This window comes from Anas platyrhynchos, chromosome 1 (genome assembly GCF_047663525.1).
Source record: "Anas platyrhynchos isolate ZD024472 breed Pekin duck chromosome 1, IASCAAS_PekinDuck_T2T, whole genome shotgun sequence".
NCBI classification, from domain to species: domain Eukaryota; kingdom Metazoa; phylum Chordata; class Aves; order Anseriformes; family Anatidae; genus Anas; species Anas platyrhynchos.
In genome coordinates, this window is record NC_092587.1 from 34,938,964 (window position 1) to 34,961,032 (window position 22,069).

The following is a 22,069-nucleotide window of genomic DNA, read 5'->3' on the forward strand; positions in this document are numbered from 1 at the left end:
TTCAATTATCAGCCTTTTTCCCTTGCCCTGGGTCTGCCAGGACAATTATCTCTAATATCAGACTATATTCAATTACATATGAACTCTGTATAATGAAGTCACTCCATTTAACTTTATCGTACCAATTCAGGCTTCCATGGTAGGGTCTAGTGTGTGTTTTTCTGTTCCAGAAAACAGAAGGTAATGCTCATTTGATTGCAGTGGTTAGTTATTGTTTAGCGAAAATTTGTTTGTAAGAGATTTGATTTTCTTTTTGTAATTTTCAAGTGAACTCTATTTGGTTCTCACTGAATTTTCCAATTCTTATTCATGTGATCTTTTAAATTAAGGAAGTTAAATTGCCTAATGTAGGTTCTGTCCACTCTATTCTCTTTTCCCCACTCATTTGTGGGTAATAGAAAAATACTTTGCTCATGAATTTGTTTAGAAGAGAAACTTTAAAAGCCTAATGCTTTCTCTTTTGGGTCTATACCTCCACAAACATTCTTGTGTTCACTGAACCAAATCAAATCTTAAGATATCTGCATCTATTGATTTTAAGAAACAGAGGTACTTAGTATCTTTGTAAAATTTAAACCTATTTTGCTTATTTTTTTTCCTCAAGTATTGCTTAGGAGGACTTTAAGGTAGTAAAAATATAATTGAGAGCTTCTAGTAACAAACATACCAAATATTGTAAAGCATACAGGGGAGCTGTTGTGATGCTGCTTCACTTGTGTATAGTGCTTCACTCCATGGTATATGCCTGTTCTCACAGGCTTGTCATTTTTGATAGTAGAAGCTGATTCTCTTTTAATTTCACAAGTTTGAGGTTTGGTACATATGTATTGCTGCAGTGATTATTAAATCTGGTATGGTACTATTGGAACCTGACAAGGTGAGTTCAGCAAAGGCTTTAACATAAGAAAATAAGGCTTTATGTGGGTACTTGTGTTGCAAAATTAGTTTTTCTGTGTGCAGAGAATCACGGAATGGTTTGGGTGGGAAGGGACCTTTAAAAAAACATCTAATTCCAACCCCCTGCCATGGGCAGGGACATCTCCCACCAAACCAGGTTGCCCAAAGCCCCATCCAGCCTGGCCTTGAGCACCTCCAGGGATGGGGCACCCACAGCTTCTCTGGGAAACCTGTTCCAGTGCCTCACCACCCTTGGAGAAAATAATTTCTTCCTAATATCTAATCTAAACCTGCCCTCTTCTAGTTTAAAACCATTTCCCCTTGCCCTATCACTACACCCCTGACAAAGAGTCCCTCCCTAGCTTTCCTGTAGTCCCCCGTAGGTACAGGAAGGCCACTGTGAGGTCTCCCTGGAGCCTTCTCTTCTCTAGGCTGAACAACCCCAACTTCTTCAGCCCCTCTTCACAGGAGAGGTTTCTCCAGCCCTCTGATTATCAGAAGATGCAGCCCCGCTGCATCAAAAGTGTGGCCAGCAGGACGAGGGAGGTGATTCCCCTCCTCTACTCTGTTATCGTAAGACCCTACCTGGGAAGTTGTGTTCAGCTCTGGAGCCCCCAGCACAGGAAGGCCATGGATGTATTAGAATGAATCCAGAGGAGGGCCGCAAAGATGACCAGCCTGCTGGGGTAGGCTAATTTGGAAGGGTTTAGTATTGCAAAATCATGTTAAGTATCTCACCATTCTGGAATAGGGCTTCAGCCATGCGGGTTCATGATAAGTCTGATGTGATGTAGTGTGCCCCAAACAGCCTGTTAAGTCACTGCCACTTCCCAGGTTTGGGAGGGTGGAAAATGATGTTTTTGCAGCAAAATACTATTCATATACATTTCTGTAATATTGTTTAAAACCAAACTTTTTTGTTTGTTTTTGTTTGTTTTTTAAGTTCTGGTTCCAAAAGCAATTTGAGACCATTGTCTGACTGCTAAGTGTTTAAGATTACAGAAGGAAAACATTTGTGACAAGTACAAGGGCAAAGTTATGTACTGAACAACCTCAGAAGAGACAGCAACTAGCAGTAGGGATAACTTTTGACCAGCAGTAGCAGGTTATGGTAGTAGAGTAGACCCAAGACCATGTGTTACACTGCAAGATGGCTGAGCTACGTGCAGCAGAGTGGGGCTGGCAGTGGTGTGGTGAGGCAGAGAGCTGGTCCTTAACCACCATCTGTGCCAATTGAGCCACATCTCTACCCCTGCTATTTATGTTGTTGTGCATGTGGTAGTTACAAACTAAGGCTGTGGTTCGTAATTATTCCTAATGCTAGGAGTAGCTTGTTCACAGACTTGTTGTTAGTGTTGATGTAATCATGTTTTGAATCAAGACTATTTACCGTGTAAATTAGGATGTTGTCACAGATGTTGGAAAGTTGCCTTTCAGACCTTGGTGTTTGATGTTTGTGAAGAAATATAGGGCAAGTAAGCATCCAAAAGCCTGTGATGATCTCATATACGGGTATCTAATGCCTCTTACCTCATACTTTGTAAAGGGCTTTAATCTATAGATCCATATGCTTAAGAAGTGCATTCTATAGAAACGGAAAAGTTGGGGCTTATTGAGAGGAGAATCTGATGAGTTGACTACTAAGCCTTCTGCTTCAAAGTATTACTCAGGAGAGTCCTTTAGCAGAAATTTGCTATCAGTCCTTCCTGAGGCTGTCTCCAGGCTTGATCCGTGTGTGTAAGGGAGTAAAACTGGACCTGAAAAGAAGAAATAAGTCAAGACTTGGTTATCTTTGGTTTGCTAATTCTTACTGTCACTGCAGATTTAAGGTTCTGTAATGTGTTTTTTTTAAACCTGTTCAGAAAAGTGCGTAGCCAAGCAATGTTTTTGTTTGTAAACAACTTCTTCAGTTACAAGAACTGGGAGTGTTACGGGTTTTGTTCTGGGTTCTTGTTCCATGGTACTTGTAAGTAACTCTGACGGGGTGAATGCCTACTAAAGCTGTGCGCGTTAGCAGACTGGAATTTGAATCACCAGGAAGCGTTTTGAGATGTCTTAAAGGTTCAGTAGGATGTTATTGGTGTGCTGCAAATAGGAGCTCAGTAGTCAAATGCTGGAGAAAAGAATGAAGATTACCTATGCTCTCTAGTTTGATGCAGTCGTTCATCCTGATAATTGTATTCTGGCATGTAATAGGTTAGTAGCAAAAGGGTTAGTACACAAAAGAGATGAGATGGATGCTTTTAGGAAAAAGAAATGGGATCACCAAAGAAATTTGGTATCTTAATGAAATTCTATACTAAAAAGAAATGTAAAATGTTAGATATCAGTGGACTCAGTAAAAGCCAAGCTAGCAATAGTTTAACCTGGGTAGAAATGCTGTGAAGCTGGGTTTAGAGAGCTTCCTTTATATGGAAGTGTGAAGTTGTTAGTTGTGTGTAGCAGGAACATCTAGTACAGCCTCAAAAGCAGCACATTTACTGTATGTGTTGATGCTAACTCAAAGAAGACACCTAGACGCTCAGGTTCTAGACAGGACATCAGAATTCCAAAGTTTTGGGGCTTGCATATGAATGGTATAAATAAAACTACAGCAGAAAAAATATTTTACTGAAAGTCATCTCTCATTTGTTAAAGGACTGTCTAATTTTAAAGGTATAATAACTTGAATCTCTTGAATTCACAAATTGAGAACGGGAATTAAAACTGATGATGTTTTATGCTAAAAAGGAAAATGTTTGTGAAACTTGCTATTTTTCAACATCTAGTATGCTGTATCAGTGGTCTTGCAAAATTGTGCTTGCCCACTGATTAGTGGGATCTTTAATTCCTCACAATTTACAAGTCTTTTTTGGTAGGAGATGCTGATAATGTTTAGCAAGCACAAAAACATTCTTCATTTTCAGAGGCTGACATATACAGGTGCATTAATAGGAGTGATTTGGCATACAGATCACACTCATCTTTGAATTTTAACTTCCTTTTTTAATACCTGAAGTGACTATACATGAAAGGTGTAATAGTCTAGCAGCTGTGGTAGAAACATCCACTTGAGATGCCACTCAAATTCTCCCTCTAAAATTATGTTATTATGTGTAACTTCTTAATTATGTTAAAATACTGTAACTTTTCTTCAGATTTTGCCAATAATGAGCTTACCTGTCTTCTTCCATTTCAGGTATCTAGTGGATAGTCGCTGGTTCAAACAGTGGAAAAAATATGTTGGTTTTGACAGCTGGGACAAATACCAGATGGGAGATCAGAATGTGTACCCTGGTCCTATTGATAATTCTGGACTTCTCAAAGGTAACTGATTCTGTTCGTGTCATAAGCCAATACTAATGCTTAGTGTAAATTTGTCACAGAATGTTCATTTTTTATAGTCAATAGTGTAAATTAATAAATTGCTGTAAATTACAGCATTTATGAAGGTGAACCTTCGTTGTTTTTTGTTTGTTTGTTTTCAGACAGTGACAAGAGAACTAGAGTAGCTTTCCCTAGTGAAATAAAACTTTATTTATAAAATTATAGGAACTCAGTTGCAATGGTAACAAATATTTAATAATATAAAAATCACTAGTTTGTTATGCTGGCTTGGAATACCTCGGGAGATGAAATTTAGTTGAGTTGACAAATAGCTAGCCTGAGTTAACCAAGATTTTTTTTAAGCTGACCTAAAATAGTTGGTCGAAGATAACGTTTTAAGTTGAAGTATAAAATTTATTTTTGTAAACGAGCCCTAAACCCTTACTTTGATTCTTGAATATTTAAGGAAAAGGTGTTATATAATTTAGTGATAATATAAAGTGGTCAGAAATGACTGAGGGTAGTTTCCTGATGCTTTTTGGTCTTTTAAGTATGCTTAAACTCTGTCACTGTTTTAATTGCACAGTTCTGGCTGACTCTTGCTGAACTGTCAGATTTGTGGGCGTAGGTCTCAGAATTATCTCCCAGATACTTTAAAAAATTAGTCCTCAGGTCAAATTTTATATTCGGTGTCTAGTATTGAAATGGCATTAAAGCTACAATTATTTAATCTGTAAAACGTAGTGGATACAAAATCCAATACCTAACTGGTCTTCATCTTTGTAGTTACAGAAAATATAATAGTACTACATAATTTATGAGTAGTAGTGCAAATTTTTAAAACTTGATAGGGTTTATGATGAACTATGACTTCCTTAATTCAAAACTTCTCAACCATAATTCATATCTCTTTATTTCACAAGTTATGTTAAAAACAATTGCCTTTTTAATGGGATTTGTCATACCATGTTGCACTAGTTGTCACTGTGAGTGCATGTCTGACAGTGACTAGTATCAGTGCCTTTGAAGGAGGTGCTGTATTGTCATACGCTCTCTTCACTCATAATCTTGAAGGTCTTTTTGCTCCAGGTGAGTGACTTTTTTTCTGAAGTATGAGGATCTAGCTCTTTTGTACAATCTTGTAGTAAATCTGGTAGTGAGGCAGTCATGTTCAGGTGCCAGTTGTCGGTGAAATCAGATGTAGCAACATCCTTTTTTATCCTCAGTGAGGCAGCAACAGCTTATTCTTTCTTCAGTGTCTAACCACTTTGAAAAAAAAAAAAAAGGTGACTTCTAGATGTGCAAGGCACTGTGCAGGATTATTGATAACTTAATCTAATATGTGTTCATATTATGCTTGAAGTTACTTTGAACATGAAGTCTGTGTTGGGGTTAGCCATCCAGATCTAAAGTCGTATTAGCCATTTTTGCTAAAAATTCCTGACAGACTTTTCTTAGTATCATTTTGACACACCCTTTTCAAAATAAACACAACCTTGGGGTTTATGAACTTCATTGTTTGCTTAGGCATGGTTCTAAAAATGTAGCTCTGCATTGGCAGTGATACCATACATCCAGTTACTGTCTGGCAGCTATTGTTCCTGTGTGAAGTTTTAAAATTAAGGGCATTAGCAATCACCAAGTAGGAGCTGTTCTTCACGTACTGCATAGCAGCAATACACTGTACTAGGTTTTTAGTGTAGTATAAATAGAACCTGAAAATGCTTATGTTTTTTAATCCTGTCTTTGACACTTAATAAAGCTGTATGTTGTATACACTGGTTGTTATCATAGTATTCTCTTTGAACCTGATTTACTCATCTAAAATGGGCTTGCTTTCTCAAGCTCTTCAGTACAACGCAGTGGTAAGGAAAACTATCACTAAATTCAAGAAAATAATTTCAGAAAACTGATGTAGCATGTTGTGCTCATATTACTTAAATGCTGATCCCTTATTTCCAGAACATATAGATGAAGAGACAGCAGTGTAAATTAACAGGTAGAGACTGCAGTTAATTCCAGGATACTCAGATATGATGAAAGTACACCATCTTCAAAAGAAGAATTATATAGTCAACATTAGATGAGCAAAGCAAGCAACAAGGAAGTAGTTATCTAGAATAGCTGATTGTTTATAATTAGAAAACTGTTCCACATGAGGGACTGAATTGTCAGTGTCAGAGGGATTCTTTGGGGGAATGAGGATCTGCAAAAATTATAATAGGAATATGCCGGAGGCTCCGGAAGGATGGAATGGAATCCAAATGTTATCTTCTACTTACATACCCTTTTAGCAATATCAGGTCAGTACAGAAATGCACTATGAATTTTTTAAAGAGATATTTGGACCCAAATACATGTTTATGGGTTTCTCTCTGCAATCTACTCCCAGTTACAGTAAAATGGTCTTATGGTACTACCAACCACCAGAAGCATAGCATGGAGTGGGCCAAGTAAGAATTGCTAGTGTAAGTCATAAGTTGTTTCAGCAAATGTTTCTTGGATATAACTCCTGAATATAGATTTTCCTAATCAGTGAAGACAGTTTTGAATCAAAATTTGAAGCTCTTGGAAGTTGTTACTTTCGCAGATAGTTTGAAATAGACTGAAGGAAAGAAGAAAGTCTTTTTTTCAACAGGCATGTTGGTTGACATCTCATTTATTAGGTCACATTAATTATATTTATTTCCATAAATAATTGTGTTTTGATTTTCCTGTGTATTCACTGAGATGTTCATGTGAAATTCCATTTTACTTTTTGCTTCAACAATGTATGTATTATGGCTCCCAAAGTGGAATCCACAATCTGAGGTTTTCTTCCCCTTTCCTTTCGTTGCCCTCTGTGTTGGGCTCCTGTTGATATCCCTAATACTTACCATCTCTTCTCTGACTGACATACTGAGTCTTGCAGAGCTCTTGGACAAAAAGAGGACACGGGTGCAGCAGCCATAATGATTTCTATAATTGAACCAGATAGGAAGTACATACCAGATTTACTGATACCACAATATAAAAGTCTGTCTTTGTGTAAGCAAATCTAGAATCACTTCTTGCACATACTTCAACAGATTAAACGGTATCTGACAACTTGTCTGTAACAGTGTTTCGATCTTTGCTATTGCTACTCAAAAATATGGAAAAATTAAGAAAAAGTAGCTGAAATCATACATTGGTTTTGAGAAGTAAAAATCCTGAAGAGTTTTGAAGTAGTTAGGAGCAAGGTAGTTAAGCAAAGATAATATGTTGAAGCCCGTGATTTTTCCTGCTAAAATTGCAACAAATACTTTAGCAATTTCTGAACTTCATTATCCCCTCTTCTAAATAACTTCATAATATTAATAGCTGCCTGGTTGTATTTAGGGGATGTGTTGTTGGGTTTCCTTTGTTTAGCTCTTCCTACTAAGTAATTTATGACTTCTGTTGCAGAAAAATGCATGCAAACCATTTGTACCCTCTGACTGCTCGCCAAGTCATCTTTAGTCTAGATAGTTTATGTATTATCAAAACAGTATCCTTTTGTCATCTCCGAGCTAAATGTTAGTAACAAATATCACACACTTAAAAATGCATGAACTGAGAACAATCTGTTTCTATGATGTTTTGCTCACATGGCAAAGTACTTGGCTGGAGAGAGAAAGAAGGAGTCAGAACCAGCAGTAAACTAAAAGAAGTAGAAGAGTGCTTTGCATCCTTCTTTTCCTGTGTTTTCACCATTCTAGTGACTCAAGCAAGAAGTGTTCCTGTTTCCCTCATTTTCCCATAAAGCCACAAATGCTTTAAGCTAACTGAAGCTGTGGCATATACAGTGGAGTAGGGAGATTCCTAGAGTCTTGGTGAGCTGGAATCTTGTTCACTCCTCCCACAAGAAAGTGAATATGCATCTCTTAAATGTCCTTAATAGTGTTGACCTCCTTTAGAAAAGTTATTGTTAAAACTAGTTTTACTAAATTCTTATTCACACAAAAAAGATAGTTATTATTAAAGGATGATTACTTTTTTAAAATGCTATGTTTTTTGATGCTCAGAGATCTTTTTTAAGTGAGGATGCCTTATGTTGTTTGTTAAATCTGTGCAGAGGAGACACAAGAGAAGTCGTTAGTGCTTTTCATGTGCACATAATATTCAGATCTTATTTTTGTCCTTATAGAAAAACGTAGGTAACCATCTTCATTTTGTTTAGAAATACTATTTACAAAAATATTTCCAAGAGGAGAGACAATATTTGAAGCAATTTGAGGTTATTTAGCCTTTTACACTCAGTTTTAATTGTGTACTTTCTACAATTTATTCCTGTAGGACAATGAAAATAGATTGTCTACTTATTACAGTCTATTCTTCATGTATATCTTCATACTTAATTAAGCTTGTTATCCTGCTTCATTCTTTGGAGATAAATGTCTGGGTCTCCCTGTTTGATCTCACTGTGTATAGAGGGGTGTTTGCTGCCCTGTAGCTGTATACTTCCAAACGGATAGACAGCTGCCTTCATTGTCTGAGGCTTGCAGCGGTGCAGATCCAGAATCACTTCTTACACATATAGAATAGCTGCTCTCTTGCTACTGTAATAAGCATTGAACCAAAGCTAAAAGCATGCCACTTATGTAAGAGGTTGCCAAGCTGTATGTTGTTCAAGTGCTGCCTCACTGTCCCTGTGAAGAATTTGGTAGGGACTGTGTTTCCAAAGCACGTAGGATCCTTTAAATAGGAGGATTGTACCAGGCCATTTTCCCAGTTTGTCATGGAGTGAATAACTTCGAACTTTGCCGCAATCTGCTGTAGCTACCCATTCTTTCCTATTCAGTTAAAGATGTGGCAGTAACATGAAATGGAAGTGTCCGTGGTGATGTGGAAATATGTACAAAGGTGGGGAAATGGATTGGATTTTCTGAAAGCTGTGTGCAATCACAAGATAGGTGCTCATGATTGCATGTGGTTTTCTTTTGCGTTCATGAGAACAGGAATACTACCTGTAATAGGTATGATATCCGTGTACTGGATAGCATGCCGGAATAGTTCCAAAAGTTTTGCTTTGAACGACATAACCGTGACTCAGAAAATACTGTTTGCTATTTATATGAAAAAATAACGTTTCTTTAAAAGCTTAGCAGAATTAATGTACTGAAGTAAAAATATCTTTCTCTTACAGATGGTGATTCTCAGTCTCTCAAGGAACATCTCATTGATGAGCTGGACTACATCCTTTTGCCAACTGAAGGCTGGAATAGGCTAGTTAGCTGGTACACGCTGATGGAAGGTCAAGAGCCAATAGCTCGCAAGGTACTCCTAACTTACCCACTGGGATTAATGTGATTCAAATGTAGTCCTGCAAAATGCAGGAATTCCACAGGAATTCATTAGGAGTTGTATTTACTAGAAGGTTTTAAGCCCTGGCCTGCGATGACTATATAGACAAATCCTGCTTTCGTTGCTTATACATACCTAATTTTTATTCACATTTTAGAGACTCAGATTTTGAAAACTGAGAAAAAAAAGATGCAAAGAATATAATGCTTTTTTTCTGGAAATAAGCCCACTAATTTTTCAAGAAGATCTTGCTTTAGAAGCTTGTAAGTCTATTAATGCAAATGATTTTGTAATTAAGTATAAAACCCTAAAACTGTATTGGCTGTATTAGTGAAAAGTCTAGTTCTAATAGTGTTAACACTGGCAGAGTGATTGGTTGCTTCTCTCCTGATGAGCAGAATCTTCTGTGTTCAGCAACTTCCTATGGTAGTTTTTTGTTTAAGCAAAAAGCTAAACAAAACAAAAAGTTATCTGAATATAACTAGTCCATGGTACACTGGATACTGTGACCCTGTATCAGTATGAGACTGTCAAAAATTAACATATTTGACTTTGCTCTAGAACCTGTCATCCTTATTGTTAATATTGGTAATATAATGTTTTACCAGTTTATTGATGAGATAATTATTTCTGTTTGGGTTATTTCTCAATATTTTCAGAATAGTGATTTAATTTGCTTCATCACTGGAGTGAATTACCAAGCTTTAGAAATGGCAAACATACCCAAATGTATTTTAAATTGATCTTTAGGGCATATTCTTTAAATTATGGAGATCTTTATTTCAATTCTTTAAAAGTTGCTGAAAGAATCTATTATAATTAGAACATAGTTCAATATGCTTTTTGGTGTAATAAATTTTTTTCCCTCTTTGACTTGAATATGGTATAAATACATGCATGCTGTCTGCTTACTTCAGATGTGTTCCTTTCAAACAATTGTCAGATTTAGCTATAGAATAATTTTTGTCTTCAAGATCCATTTGGTCAGCAAGGAAATTTTGTTTTAACATTTTCTTTAGTACATTAAGAGACATAGAGACATTCTTTTTTACAGAAACAAGCCCAGAATGTCTCCATTTTCCTTTAGTTCTGTAAGAGCTGAAATCCATCAGAATGGCTCTACTTTAAAGATATATATGTATTATCAATTTAGTACTGTTGTTCCTGACGATGAGTTTCAGGAAACTGAATGCTTTTATATCATCATTGTAAATGTTCAGCAATTTTAAGATTTTAGAGGGAAATGGAAGGAGAGAGAAGGTAATGAAAGTATCTTGCTTTGTACTTGGAAGGAAGTGACTGGAAAATGCATGTGGTGTAATGAGTCGCCAGGTAGACTGGCATAGGTTCATTATGTTCTGCCAGTATGAACAGAAGTTGTCATCTGAGATACATATTCCAGTTCAAATTGGGTTGGTTTTTTTTTTGATGCTCTTTTCATTTGTTTCATCAGTTCTTTCTCCTATCTGTCTCAATGTTTTTTTTTCATAGTAATAGCATGATAATTTGATGCTTTTCTTTCATCTCCTTTGTTACCCCCTACTTTTTAGGGTAGGAGGGGGACACGAGGAAGGTGTTTGTTGAAATGTGAATTCAAATTTTAAATTGATACAAAGTTGTGCTTTATCCATGTCAAATAACATTAACTTAAATATAGTAATACATCTACTAAGTTGTAAATCTTATTCTCAGAAATGTCTTAGTGATATTGTTCAGTTTTGTTTACTGCAACTATTTTGTTGTTATACTAGTAGCTGAAAACCTGAGTAAGCTGCTCAATTTCAGACACCTTTTTTATTTAAATGTAATGACTGCCAGCCATGATAGTTAAGGCAAACAACTGAACAACAGTGGAATTGTTCACTATTTTTTTTGTTCCTATAGCACATACATACAAGTTATATTACAAGTTATATTTGTACAGCAGATCTCTTCTAGCTATTAGCTGGTAGCTTTTTTTTTTTTAACCATATTTGTCAGATGTATCACATATCAGGGTGATGGTTATTTTGGGAACAGTCTACATGACTAAGTACTGCAGTTACACTTTGGAAGATCAAAAGGAAAAACATTTAAGAGGTGACCCTGAATATTTTTTTCTATGTTTTACTTTTATAAAAGAGGAATTCCTGTATACTTTACTAGTTTGTAATAGGAGTTACTAAAGTGAACAATTACAAACAACTGTAATGAGTAGCTGAAATTTCAAATGAATGTATTCATTATCAGAACATAGCTGATATTTGTAGGTATTCTCTAAATACAAGATTTGTTTAAAAATCAGCTATGCAATATCCAGAATTTAGTAGTGTGTATTGGTTTTGAAAAGTATTCATTAAGTGTGAAAACTAGTTCTCCATGTTTTGATGAAACAGCATACAATGAATTTGTTCTGAAATAAAAAATAACTTTTGGTGTTTATCTTTTGATTAAGTATCTTACCATTAGATAAGTATGAGTATTTGTGATTTCCACTGTACTTAAGACTGTGAAAATTGTGGTGTTATACACAGATAAGACACAAAGGTTGTGAGAAAATTTTTACTTTTCAGTATACTGTATTTCTAAAAAGTTACAGTAGAATTTCAGTTCTAGTTTTTGACATTTATTAAGTGTCTTGCTTTTCCTGAACTTAGTTTTTTTAAGAGGTCTCAAATGTTTTGGTGTGTGTTTATAAAAATATGTTTGGACTGACACTTCATGTTAATCTGTTTTTCAGGTTGTTGAACAGGGTATGTTTGTAAAGCACTGCAAAGTAGAAGTATATCTAACAGAATTAAAGCTTTGTGAAAATGGAAATATGAACAATGTTGTCACGCGAAGATTTAGTAAAGCTGATACAATAGGTATGGGAACTATTTTAACATTATATGATTCTTACTTGTTTAAATAGTACATTGTAGTGAGTTCTGAATAAATAAATCTCTATATAAAATGATAGATGGGCATTGTAACCATTACAAAGAATGAGACTAGTCTTGTTTGGGTCAAAATGAGAAATTAAACAATTGTAATAGTATTTTTAATACAATTCAAAAAAATAAAATGTATTTTATCTAGACAGCTGTGTTAACTCTAGAGAATACTCTGCTCGATTTCTGAAAAGTGCAAATGTTTTTCATTGCCTTAATTGAATTCCGTTGTGCTTTTTCTTGGCTTTTGGTGTATAAGAAGTGCAATTTTTCATATGTTTCCATAGATGTATTTCATTAGTCATGCATAAAGAGAAGGGTATATTACAAAACACAAGAATGAATTGGATTTGTAAATTAATGCGTAAAGGTGACTTACAAAAGTAAACTTGTTTGGGCTGTGAAGTGGCAGGCCAGACACGCTTTCATAGAGTAACTGAGTCCTGTATTAAATCTGTGTCTTTATTTTGCCTGCTCTTTAAACATTGTGTCAGTTTTTGAAACCATATTAAAAACATATTTGTCTCTGAAAATAGCAATCAGAATGTATACAAAGATATAGTTGATCACATAAGCTCACTTTTTTAGTATATTTATTTTTTTTATGTCTTTCTGAGACAAGATTCTTTCAAAGTATATTTGTGCAGTTAAAATTGGGCTTTATGCCAAGGGCATAAAGTCAAGCCCAGCCATTACTCTTAATTACTTGACATCAGCATAGTCTTTTCAGCTTTAAATTGTAGTAGTTTATACTTGCCACCCTTTAGTTTTTTTGCAGAATGCATGTTTTAAAAACAGAATAATTTTCCCTCATTAGGTTTTAATCTTCAAGATAAACAGATAATCATCTGCTTGTAATAGAATAAAAAAAAATGTAAAATCTGTCCTTGAAACAAGGCTTCGATGTTGTGTGTTAATTGGCCTTTTTGGGATCTGGTTTATATTGGCAAGATGTACTTCATTAGTCTCTAAGCAAACCTAGAAACTTAGAAAAAACAATTTCATGTTATCTTTCCCTGAGGACCAAATACAAACTAGTTTACAGCTATATTGAATTAAATTCTAGCATTGGAATTATACGTAATGGATGAGTTTCTGATATTTGCTTTCTCTAATCAGAAACAAGACATTTTGGAACAACCATTCTGGAATTACTTGGATGTGTGTTCATTTTTTCTTAGCATAGAGAGAATGATAATTATGAGAAAAATTCTCATAAAGGGTAATAAGTAATGATCAGGCTCACTGGCAACCCTGTTTGAGACACTGACCTTATTTGGTTTCCTGAGATGTGGATGAGAAGCTCTTGGAAGCCTTAAAAGCATCTCTTTACTGAAGCTGAATCTTCTTAAGGAGAGCAGAAAGCTGTGCCATCCTAGCCAGGACATCCAAAAGAGTTTATATCACAGAAAAAGAACCAGAAAAAATCAAGACCAGTTTTAAGAGTGAAAGAATAACTGATCCCTGCATTTCTCTTATCTCTTAATAACGTGATTTTTTTTTCTGTCCTTACATTAAATATATTTAAGGTAGTTCTAGTATTCATAGAGCTTGTAGCAGAGCAGAGATGCTTATTGTATCAATAAATAATATGCAAGAGGAATTTTACAAAACCTTGAATATTGTTCACCCTTGCTTGCATATGCCAGTGATGATGGGCTGCAGAAGTGTTGTAGTGCAGAAGTCAGTATCAATTTCACTGAGGTGAGTGGAGAAAAAGTACTTAGGTCTTTTCAAGAAGTTTTAGTATCTCTACCCATCATAATTACTTATATTATTTATTAAAGGTCAGGACAAGACCTTCCTTAGTTTTTATAAACAGAGAAGGTTTTGGAGAACCTTAAATACTCTAAGCACAATATAACATTCACCTGCTGATCTTCAAATGTGTGTTATTCCTGCAGTTCCTTTAAGTTTCTACTTGAGCAGAAAAACAAGTTAGACTGTATGTCAGCAAGTTAGTACAAGGTAGGAAAAAAATAATTATAGAGGACAGACCTGATGATGACAGTCACTTTCTTGGTATTGTATTGGACATATCCAATGTGTTCTTTGGACCTTCTTGGAGATCTCCTACAGTTGAGGACTCTGACCTTGGAGGCACCACATCTTAAAGACTGATGACCAAGCCTTTTTTATTTTGATTGTTTTAGTATAAAAAGAAAGGGAGTTAGACACAGTTCAGGAAGCACTTCAGTCTGGTTGTTGCTGATCATTAGGACTTCTGAGTGAAAATGAGTTAATGAACTCTTGAGGAGTTTTTTTATAAATGTGTAAAAACAGTTCAGTTACCACCTAATCTGTAGACTTCTTCTACCTTTAGTTAAGACTTTTACAAATGAGAAAATGACAGAAAGACTGTCTGTAGCCTCATTTACGGATGAATAAGAGTCAAGTTGCATCTGCAGTGCCTTAAAACAATTCCAAAACTGAGCTGATAAACTTCATAGAAGGTTACACCAGAGGCCCTGAATCTATGTTTTTTGGGGGATTGTTGCCAGTAAATGGCTTTATGACTTGTCTTTGTCATTTATTTTCTGCAGAATAAAAGAATGGAATGGAAAAGAATAAAAGGACTGTCCTTGAGGACAGTTTGTTGTGGAATCAGTGACTACCAGCCTTTTCCTTCTTTAGGAAGCTGAGATTACTGCTGCTTAGTACAGATTAACATCTTGCTGCAGTTTCCTTCAGACAGTGCGTGTAATAGCACTAGCCCTTAGAAGCCAGGGTGTACTTGGATTAGGATCCTCTGAACTCAATCATCTCACCCTGACTGTTCTACATAGTGCTGCAGAATAGTGCTTAGATTGTGCATCTGTTCTCTTTTTTCCTTTTTGTTCATATTTGTACTTGAACAGGCACATACATCCTAGGCCATAAGCCAGCAGTTCAGTGGTACTTGGTGGGAATGCACTCTTCCCATGGTCTCAGACATAGTGGATGTTGTATCTCATCTGATGGGACTGATGCTTCCTGTCCCATAACAGTTCTCTGAAGCTGGAATAGGAGATACTAATTTAATACTTACTAAGAGTAAGAGCTGAAATGCTCAAATATTTAATTTTCATGGTTATTAATAAGTTAATGAAAAAGTATCTTTTGTAATTATTCTAGTAAACACCATTGAAAAATCTAGATATATATTTTTTTTAAGATTGTGCCAGCTAGATTCATTCTCACATTCAAAGATAAGTTATTTGAAAGCATTGGTTGAACTGGTTCTGACCAAAAAGCCAACAAAAAGCATTGCTTATAGCTCCTACCTTGCATATATCTCTTACAGAAACAGATGATCCAGTTAAACAGTTGCTTTAATCCTAAAATATAAGTTGACTAGTTTAGAAGGAAATTGTATTCAATTGTCTGCAATATCACAAATATCATTGACAGCTTGTCGTGAATTTCACAAATCAATGGCTGGATTTTTAAAAGATACTTCTAAGCATCAGGTCTTATTTTGACTTTTCATATTTAGCACAGTGATAGTAGAAGAGAATCTTAAGAGGGCAAGGGGAATTCTGGTGTTTCAGCACTGATGTTTTTATCCTGAGAATAGTAGTGTTTTCAGTGATCATCAGGAAGGCAACTGTATGTTTCATGACTCTTGTTTTGTTTTCTGTGCTAGTTGTTACAAGGCTTGACTGCCACGGGGCTTTATGAATTTACCAATTTAAAAACATCGAAGTGAGGTTGCTGTTGATGTAGCACTGCACATACTAGTTCAAATTAAAGCACTCTTTCGTAAATTTGACTTTGCATAAGGAGAATGGAGCTAATTATGAACTTAAACTCCATTTGTACGCAATAGGCTACCTCAAAATTATGTTTCTGGCAAGTAGAGTAGGAGATGGCAGACCATTTCATTACAAATATTTCAGGAACATCAAATCTTTAATGGTTCTTCTAGAATATATTTCTGTACTTCAGTTTTGCAGAGTAGTCTTTAATTTCTGTGAGTGTGAGAGTTAAATTTAGTATGTGTTTGTGGTGGTCAGTGCTAATTCCACTGGAATGTGGGTAGTAGAAGGTTTAAAAAAAACATCGTATTGATTTAAGAAGAGGAACAGAAGGACTTGCCCTCTCAGCCCCTTTTGTTGTTGTTGTTACCAATTTCACGTCTAATTATTCCCTATTCACCCACACTCCTGTGGTACCACACTTTGAGAAATGAGTAGGCAGTACCTAGGGGTACCTCCTGTCATCTGTTACTTACGCACTTTTCTTTATTTGGTATGCTTTCCTAGGAGATTCAGGAGGGAATAAAATACACCTCTGACTATTTCTATCTTAAAGGCATGCTAACTGGCAACTTCCTGCTTTTGCTACAGCATGATGTAGTTGTATGGCCATTTCTACAGTTTGATCTGTATTTTCAGTATTAAAAAAATAGTAATTCTGATGTTTTATTTGACTTAATAGTGTTTATCTATTTAAATGCTAACCTTCTGTTTTCTCCTTTTCAAAACAGATACAATTGAAAAAGAGATAAGAAAAATCTTCAATATTCCAGGTGAAAAGGAGACCAGATTGTGGAACAAATACATGAGTAATACTTTTGAACCATTGAATAAACCAGATAGTACCATACAAGATGCTGGTTTATATCAGGGACAGGTAATATGTAATATCATTTCCTTTTTTTTTATGCATTTATTTTTTGCTCATGAAAATGTAGTTCGTTCCAATACATTTTCCATCTTTTTAAGTGCAGTTTAACTCCTGTCCTAATAGATGGTGTCAGGGGTAGAGGATTTTTTTTTTAACAACTTAGAATAAAAGTAGTATTTAGGTGTATTTTCATAATTAAAGATGAGTTTATCACTCCTGTTAAATTAGAAGTAAATGAATGTTACATTGCTGACTTGAACTTAGTAAAAACCTGAAATAAAATGTTCCTAGGATCCAGGATATGTTTCTATAATGAAACCTAAATTTAGGATAATAGAAGACTCAAATTCCAGTGTCTAGATTTCAGAAAGAAGTTAAGAAAAAATGAAATCTTTTTCAGATAAAAACTATAGAGATAAGAGCTCAAAAGCCTGTTTTTGCATGAGACTACATCATTACTTTAAAAAAATCTTCCTATAAAGGTATTTTTACAAGATAATGCTTTTAACTTTACAAATGAGAATAAAGCTATACAAATATAAATGTGATCTGATTAAAGAATTTTATCATCAGAATATCTTTCCAGATTACATTGATTCTTAGTCTTCAAATCAAGTTGGCTTTTTTTCAGCAGCTGTGGTTCATGCGATCATGGTGCAAAATATGAGTTGATAAGATTTGATGGCAGTAGTTGTAGACAAGATTGTGTTAAAATATTTCCTTTTACCTTGAAATACTTGGCTTTGGCCTACTCAACAGCAGTTTTTATGCTGTGCTTCAGTTTTCTTTTATGGCATGGAAGGTAAGTAATCAGTGCACCAAAATAACAGCTTGAACTATTGTGCCCTTTAACTTCATGCCACGCGCACTTAAACCTTCACACAGTTAATTTTCACAATGCAGAGCTCCTGCTGTAAGGACCCAATAAAGATTTGCCTCAGAGATATAACATGCAAATAGCCTCTATTCCAGTGAAACATTAACTGTGAAGCACGCGTGGTCTAATATAGCCATAAAAAGATCTGCAGGTGACATCTGTACTTTCAGCAGAACAAATATTTTTCAAAATAGAGTTTAACTATGGTTTCTGAAAATGCTAAATACCATGTCAGAGCATGTGTTTGGGTCAGTTGTACTTGCTGACACACAAGATTGTTAATTTTATTGTCAAGACTCCTAATTTAAGGATAGTTATCCTATTAGTCTATCTAATATAATAGTTACTTTTTTCCATGTAATTATAAACTATAAATTGTTTTGAATTTTTCAATTTGTTTTTGAAGTGAGCTTTTAAGGATTCCATTGAACTTTTACATCTGCATCTTCCTTTAATTTAGTGGTCTCTGAGAACCAAAAGGAAATATTGGCAGAACTTGTTTTTTAGCATTCAAGACCAAAGACAGCAAACATCCATCTTCCAGACAGAAAATTATTCATGGTAGAAAGCTGGTTTTCAATGGCATGTCTTAATGTATTCAGATTGAAAATATGATTTCATCTTCAAATGGCAGCATGATTTGTGTAAGGTTTTGAGGACAAGTGCATATGTGTATGCATGTCTGTGTGTAGACACACAAAGATATAGCTTGGCAGTTAGTGTCCTGAAATATCGGCATAAAATTAGGGAGAATTATTTTCATTTGAAAACGAAGAGTTAGATTCAGTTCAAATACTGGAATCTAGTTGCCATTTCAGATGATCTCGGCTATCCCAGCTGTCAAGCCAGAAAGGCATGAGCTTTTTGTAGGTCCTGTGTCATGCCTGCCAGCATAGGGCAGATATCTCAAATACCCAAAGGCGTTTCAAATGGCACTTGCCTGTGTTTGGGACTGAGTGTTCTGTGCTCCCGTTTGTACCAATAACAACTTGAGTTAAATGAATTTCATTAGACAACTGACCTGTTTGGAAACTCAGTATTAGATAAATGCTTCTTAAAACAAACAAAAAAACCCTCAAGACTATGATTTTCAGAATATCAAGGTGGAAAAATGTTGTTTTTGTTTGTTTGTTTGTTTTTTACTTACCTGTGTTATGTGAGGCAAAATTCCTTTGGTTCCATTCTTTAACAGGGCTGTTGTAGAGACATGATTTCTACAGATTCATAGATTCTGTTTAGATTGGTCTTCTGACCTCTTTAAGATCTTACCATTTTACTCAAAAACTGTTGAGGTATGTTAAGGGATGTGCTGAAGGTTGCCCAAAGTGTTTTTATGATTTATTTTTCTTATGGTAGGTACTGGTGATAGAACAGAAGAATGAGGATGGAACATGGCCAAGAGGTCCTTCAACTCCTAAGTAAGTTGTGAGTTTGCCACGTTCGCTATAGCTTAACTATTTTCCCATGTTCATTTGCTCTAAAACACAGCTGGTTTTAAAAGTGGTGTTCTATTTTTAAAATCAACATTTAGATGTTTCAGCTGAAAAAAATGCAGAATACTGTATTTGTTTCAAGTGCTGCACATTATAGAACATAACATAAAAATGGTGACTTCCTGCATATGCATTGCATAATTTTGTTGCTTTAGGCCAGTGATACACTTTGTCCTGTTTAAAAATAGGGAAAAAAAAAAAAGTGTAGTAGGAAATTGTCAAACTTGGCTTATTTTAAATTTCTATTTCAAGTGTATTTGCTAGGATAACATAGATGCATGCATTTTATCAGTATTTTTCTTAAGTGTAAATGTTTTCATTATTATCTTGTCCTTTTATCTTCAGAGCACATAATACTTACACACAAATATTACTTAAATTTCATTCTGCATTGCCAGGATGTTGCTTTTGTTCTTTGTTGGGCTGTCATCAATTTACAGATTATGATGTTATTATTCTTTTCTGTTTTTTTCTGTGGTCATTATGACCAGCACCTTGATAACAGCAAGTAAATAGAAGAAGACTTAAGTGTGACTTTTTTCATTTAGCTAGATACTTTTGTAAATTTTATTTCTAGGATATAAATCATATTCTCTGTCATATACACAGATTTTGATGAACAGTTGGAACTTCTAGTAAACTTGCAGGATACCAGCCTTACAAATAGTTAACTGTTTATTCCCCTTTGTAGATAGGTTCTCAAGCATATCTTTTACTGAGATGTTCTTTTTTAAGTTCCTTTTATTTCTTTTTTTTTTTTAATTCTGAATATATGTAATGAGATTCGCTGTTTTTAAGACATTTTTGTAGAATCTTTGCTTATCATTTGAAGGACGGAGATTCTTAATCTTCTTGGCATTTTATCTCAAGCACTTATTGGGAGCAACAGCTTATATTAAGTTGCTTAATGAAGTTTGAGTTGTTCAATTTAAGCTTAATATGAACAGTATCATCTTGCTTAGCAAGATGTTATGACAAAAAGAATTGAGAATGTAGAGCACCAGAAAGAACAGGATGCTAAATAACTGAAGTTTAATCTCTGACTTCAGAAAGCATCTAGTTAAAATGTAAGTTCTGAGTCAAATTTTAAATGTAGATTTTGAAGTTTATATGCATTTAGGTAACTGAGTATCATGGCTTCTTTTGAAAGTTTTGATAGCAAGATATTCTCGGTACTGGTAACTGCTTTGATTCTGCCAAATTTTCATTACACTTTTTAGAAGGCGTTGAGAAACTGCATGTAAATTAATGTATATCATCTGGAAAATCCTTCCTTGGGGACAAGTAAAATGGCTATAGAAAGTTCTGGTGTCAGAGAAGGCTTATAAGTAAATCGGAAAATGAGGGTGAAATGGGGGTATGTTTTTGAGATTTGGCAACTGTCACAAACATTGAAATTTGGTATTCAGATGCACTGTAATAATGGAGCGTTTGCAATATTTAGTAGATTCACATAGAAGTTATAAACAGGTAGTACTGAGCCAAGGTTTTTACATCTGTCTAAAACCTTGTGAAAAATGTTTAGAGGGGTAAAAGTATAATACACTTGCTTTTGAGTCTTCTGTGTGAGATACACTGGGATTGTTAATATTAGTTTGTCATCAGCAGTAGTATGCCTCCATGCACCTTCTTACAGTCCTGTCATTGAGGACATGCATTCACTGAGAGCAGGGAGTAGCTCTTTGTAGTGCCTCTTTTAGAAGAGTACAGATTGCAAATATAATTTCTGAGGCCAGATGATAAAATGCCATATTTTAAAAGGTCAAAATGTAGAGTTCTGGAAAGTGTGAAATATTTCTAGCGCTTGAAAAGGCCAGGATTGTTTCCAAAACATCACCTGAGCTTTTCATAAAATCACAGAATAGCCGAGGTTGGGAGCAGGCCTAGTCCTAACATCTGCTCAAAGAATGGTCCATTGAAACAGGCTGCTTGAGTCTGTGTCCATCTGGTTTGGAGCATCTGCAAGAAATGTCCTTTCAGTGTCCACCACTGAGGTCTCTTATACCACCAGGTATTTATACGTGTTGGTAAGATCCCCCCCAGAGCCTTTCTCTTCTCGAGACTGAGTAGTCCTGGCTCTAACCATTCCTCCCTCAGTGCGTACTGGTGCCGGGGTTATTCCTTGCCACGTGCATGACTTTGCATTTCCTTCTATGAAACTTGATGAGGCTCCTCTCCGCCCATTTCTCCAGCCTGCAGAGGTCCCTCTGAATGGCAGCACAGCCTGTGTGGTGACAGTTGAAAATCAGATAGTAAAGTGTTTTGCACATTTTCCCTGCCTTTTTCTTCATAGCAGAAGCATAACAAACAGTCTCTACATTGATTGCTTCCATTGGCAGCTTTTATACCTAATGTAGGTGATGGAAGGGAGGCTTTTTTTTCCTTAAGAAGCATGTTAAATGCGTGATCATCTTTTTCTGCAGCAACAACATACTTATTTTGAAAGAGGCAAAACTGTTACATCAATTTGCTATAGAGAAGAACACCTTGGAAAATAATTATGATTTTCTCATAATGAATCAGTATAAGTGATTACAAGCTCACTTATTAGTGAGCTTTTTATTACCAAAACAATTGTTTTTTTCTTATAAAGGAACTTGGAGAAATTGATTTTAGGCTTGAGATTGTTTTTATGTAGGATGAGAGACTCTGCTGTGCAGTTGAGAATTTCA

General features: G+C 35.3%; 1 protein-coding gene across 5 annotated transcripts in view; it reads left to right on the plus strand.

Moving 5' to 3' along the window:
- Window positions 1–22,069, plus strand: part of USP15 (ubiquitin specific peptidase 15) — a 70,374-nt gene that overhangs the window by 11,705 nt on the left and 36,600 nt on the right. For 4 of the 5 annotated variants that reach the window (XR_003496946.3, XM_027456491.3, XM_027456482.3 and 1 more), the window contains exons 2-6: window positions 4,076–4,203; window positions 9,350–9,480; window positions 12,227–12,353; window positions 16,888–17,033; window positions 19,261–19,322. Coding sequence is in view for 4 of the 5 variants with exons in the window: in XM_027456491.3 (XP_027312292.1) it covers window positions 4,076–4,203; window positions 9,350–9,480; window positions 12,227–12,353; window positions 16,888–17,033; window positions 19,261–19,322 (594 nt within the window). In the remaining variant the exon portion in view is untranslated. Of the gene's footprint in view, window positions 1–4,075; window positions 4,204–9,349; window positions 9,481–11,493; window positions 11,587–12,226; window positions 12,354–16,887; window positions 17,034–19,260; window positions 19,323–22,069 lie in introns of those variants that run through there. The other variant, XM_021279778.4, reaches the window with a different exon arrangement.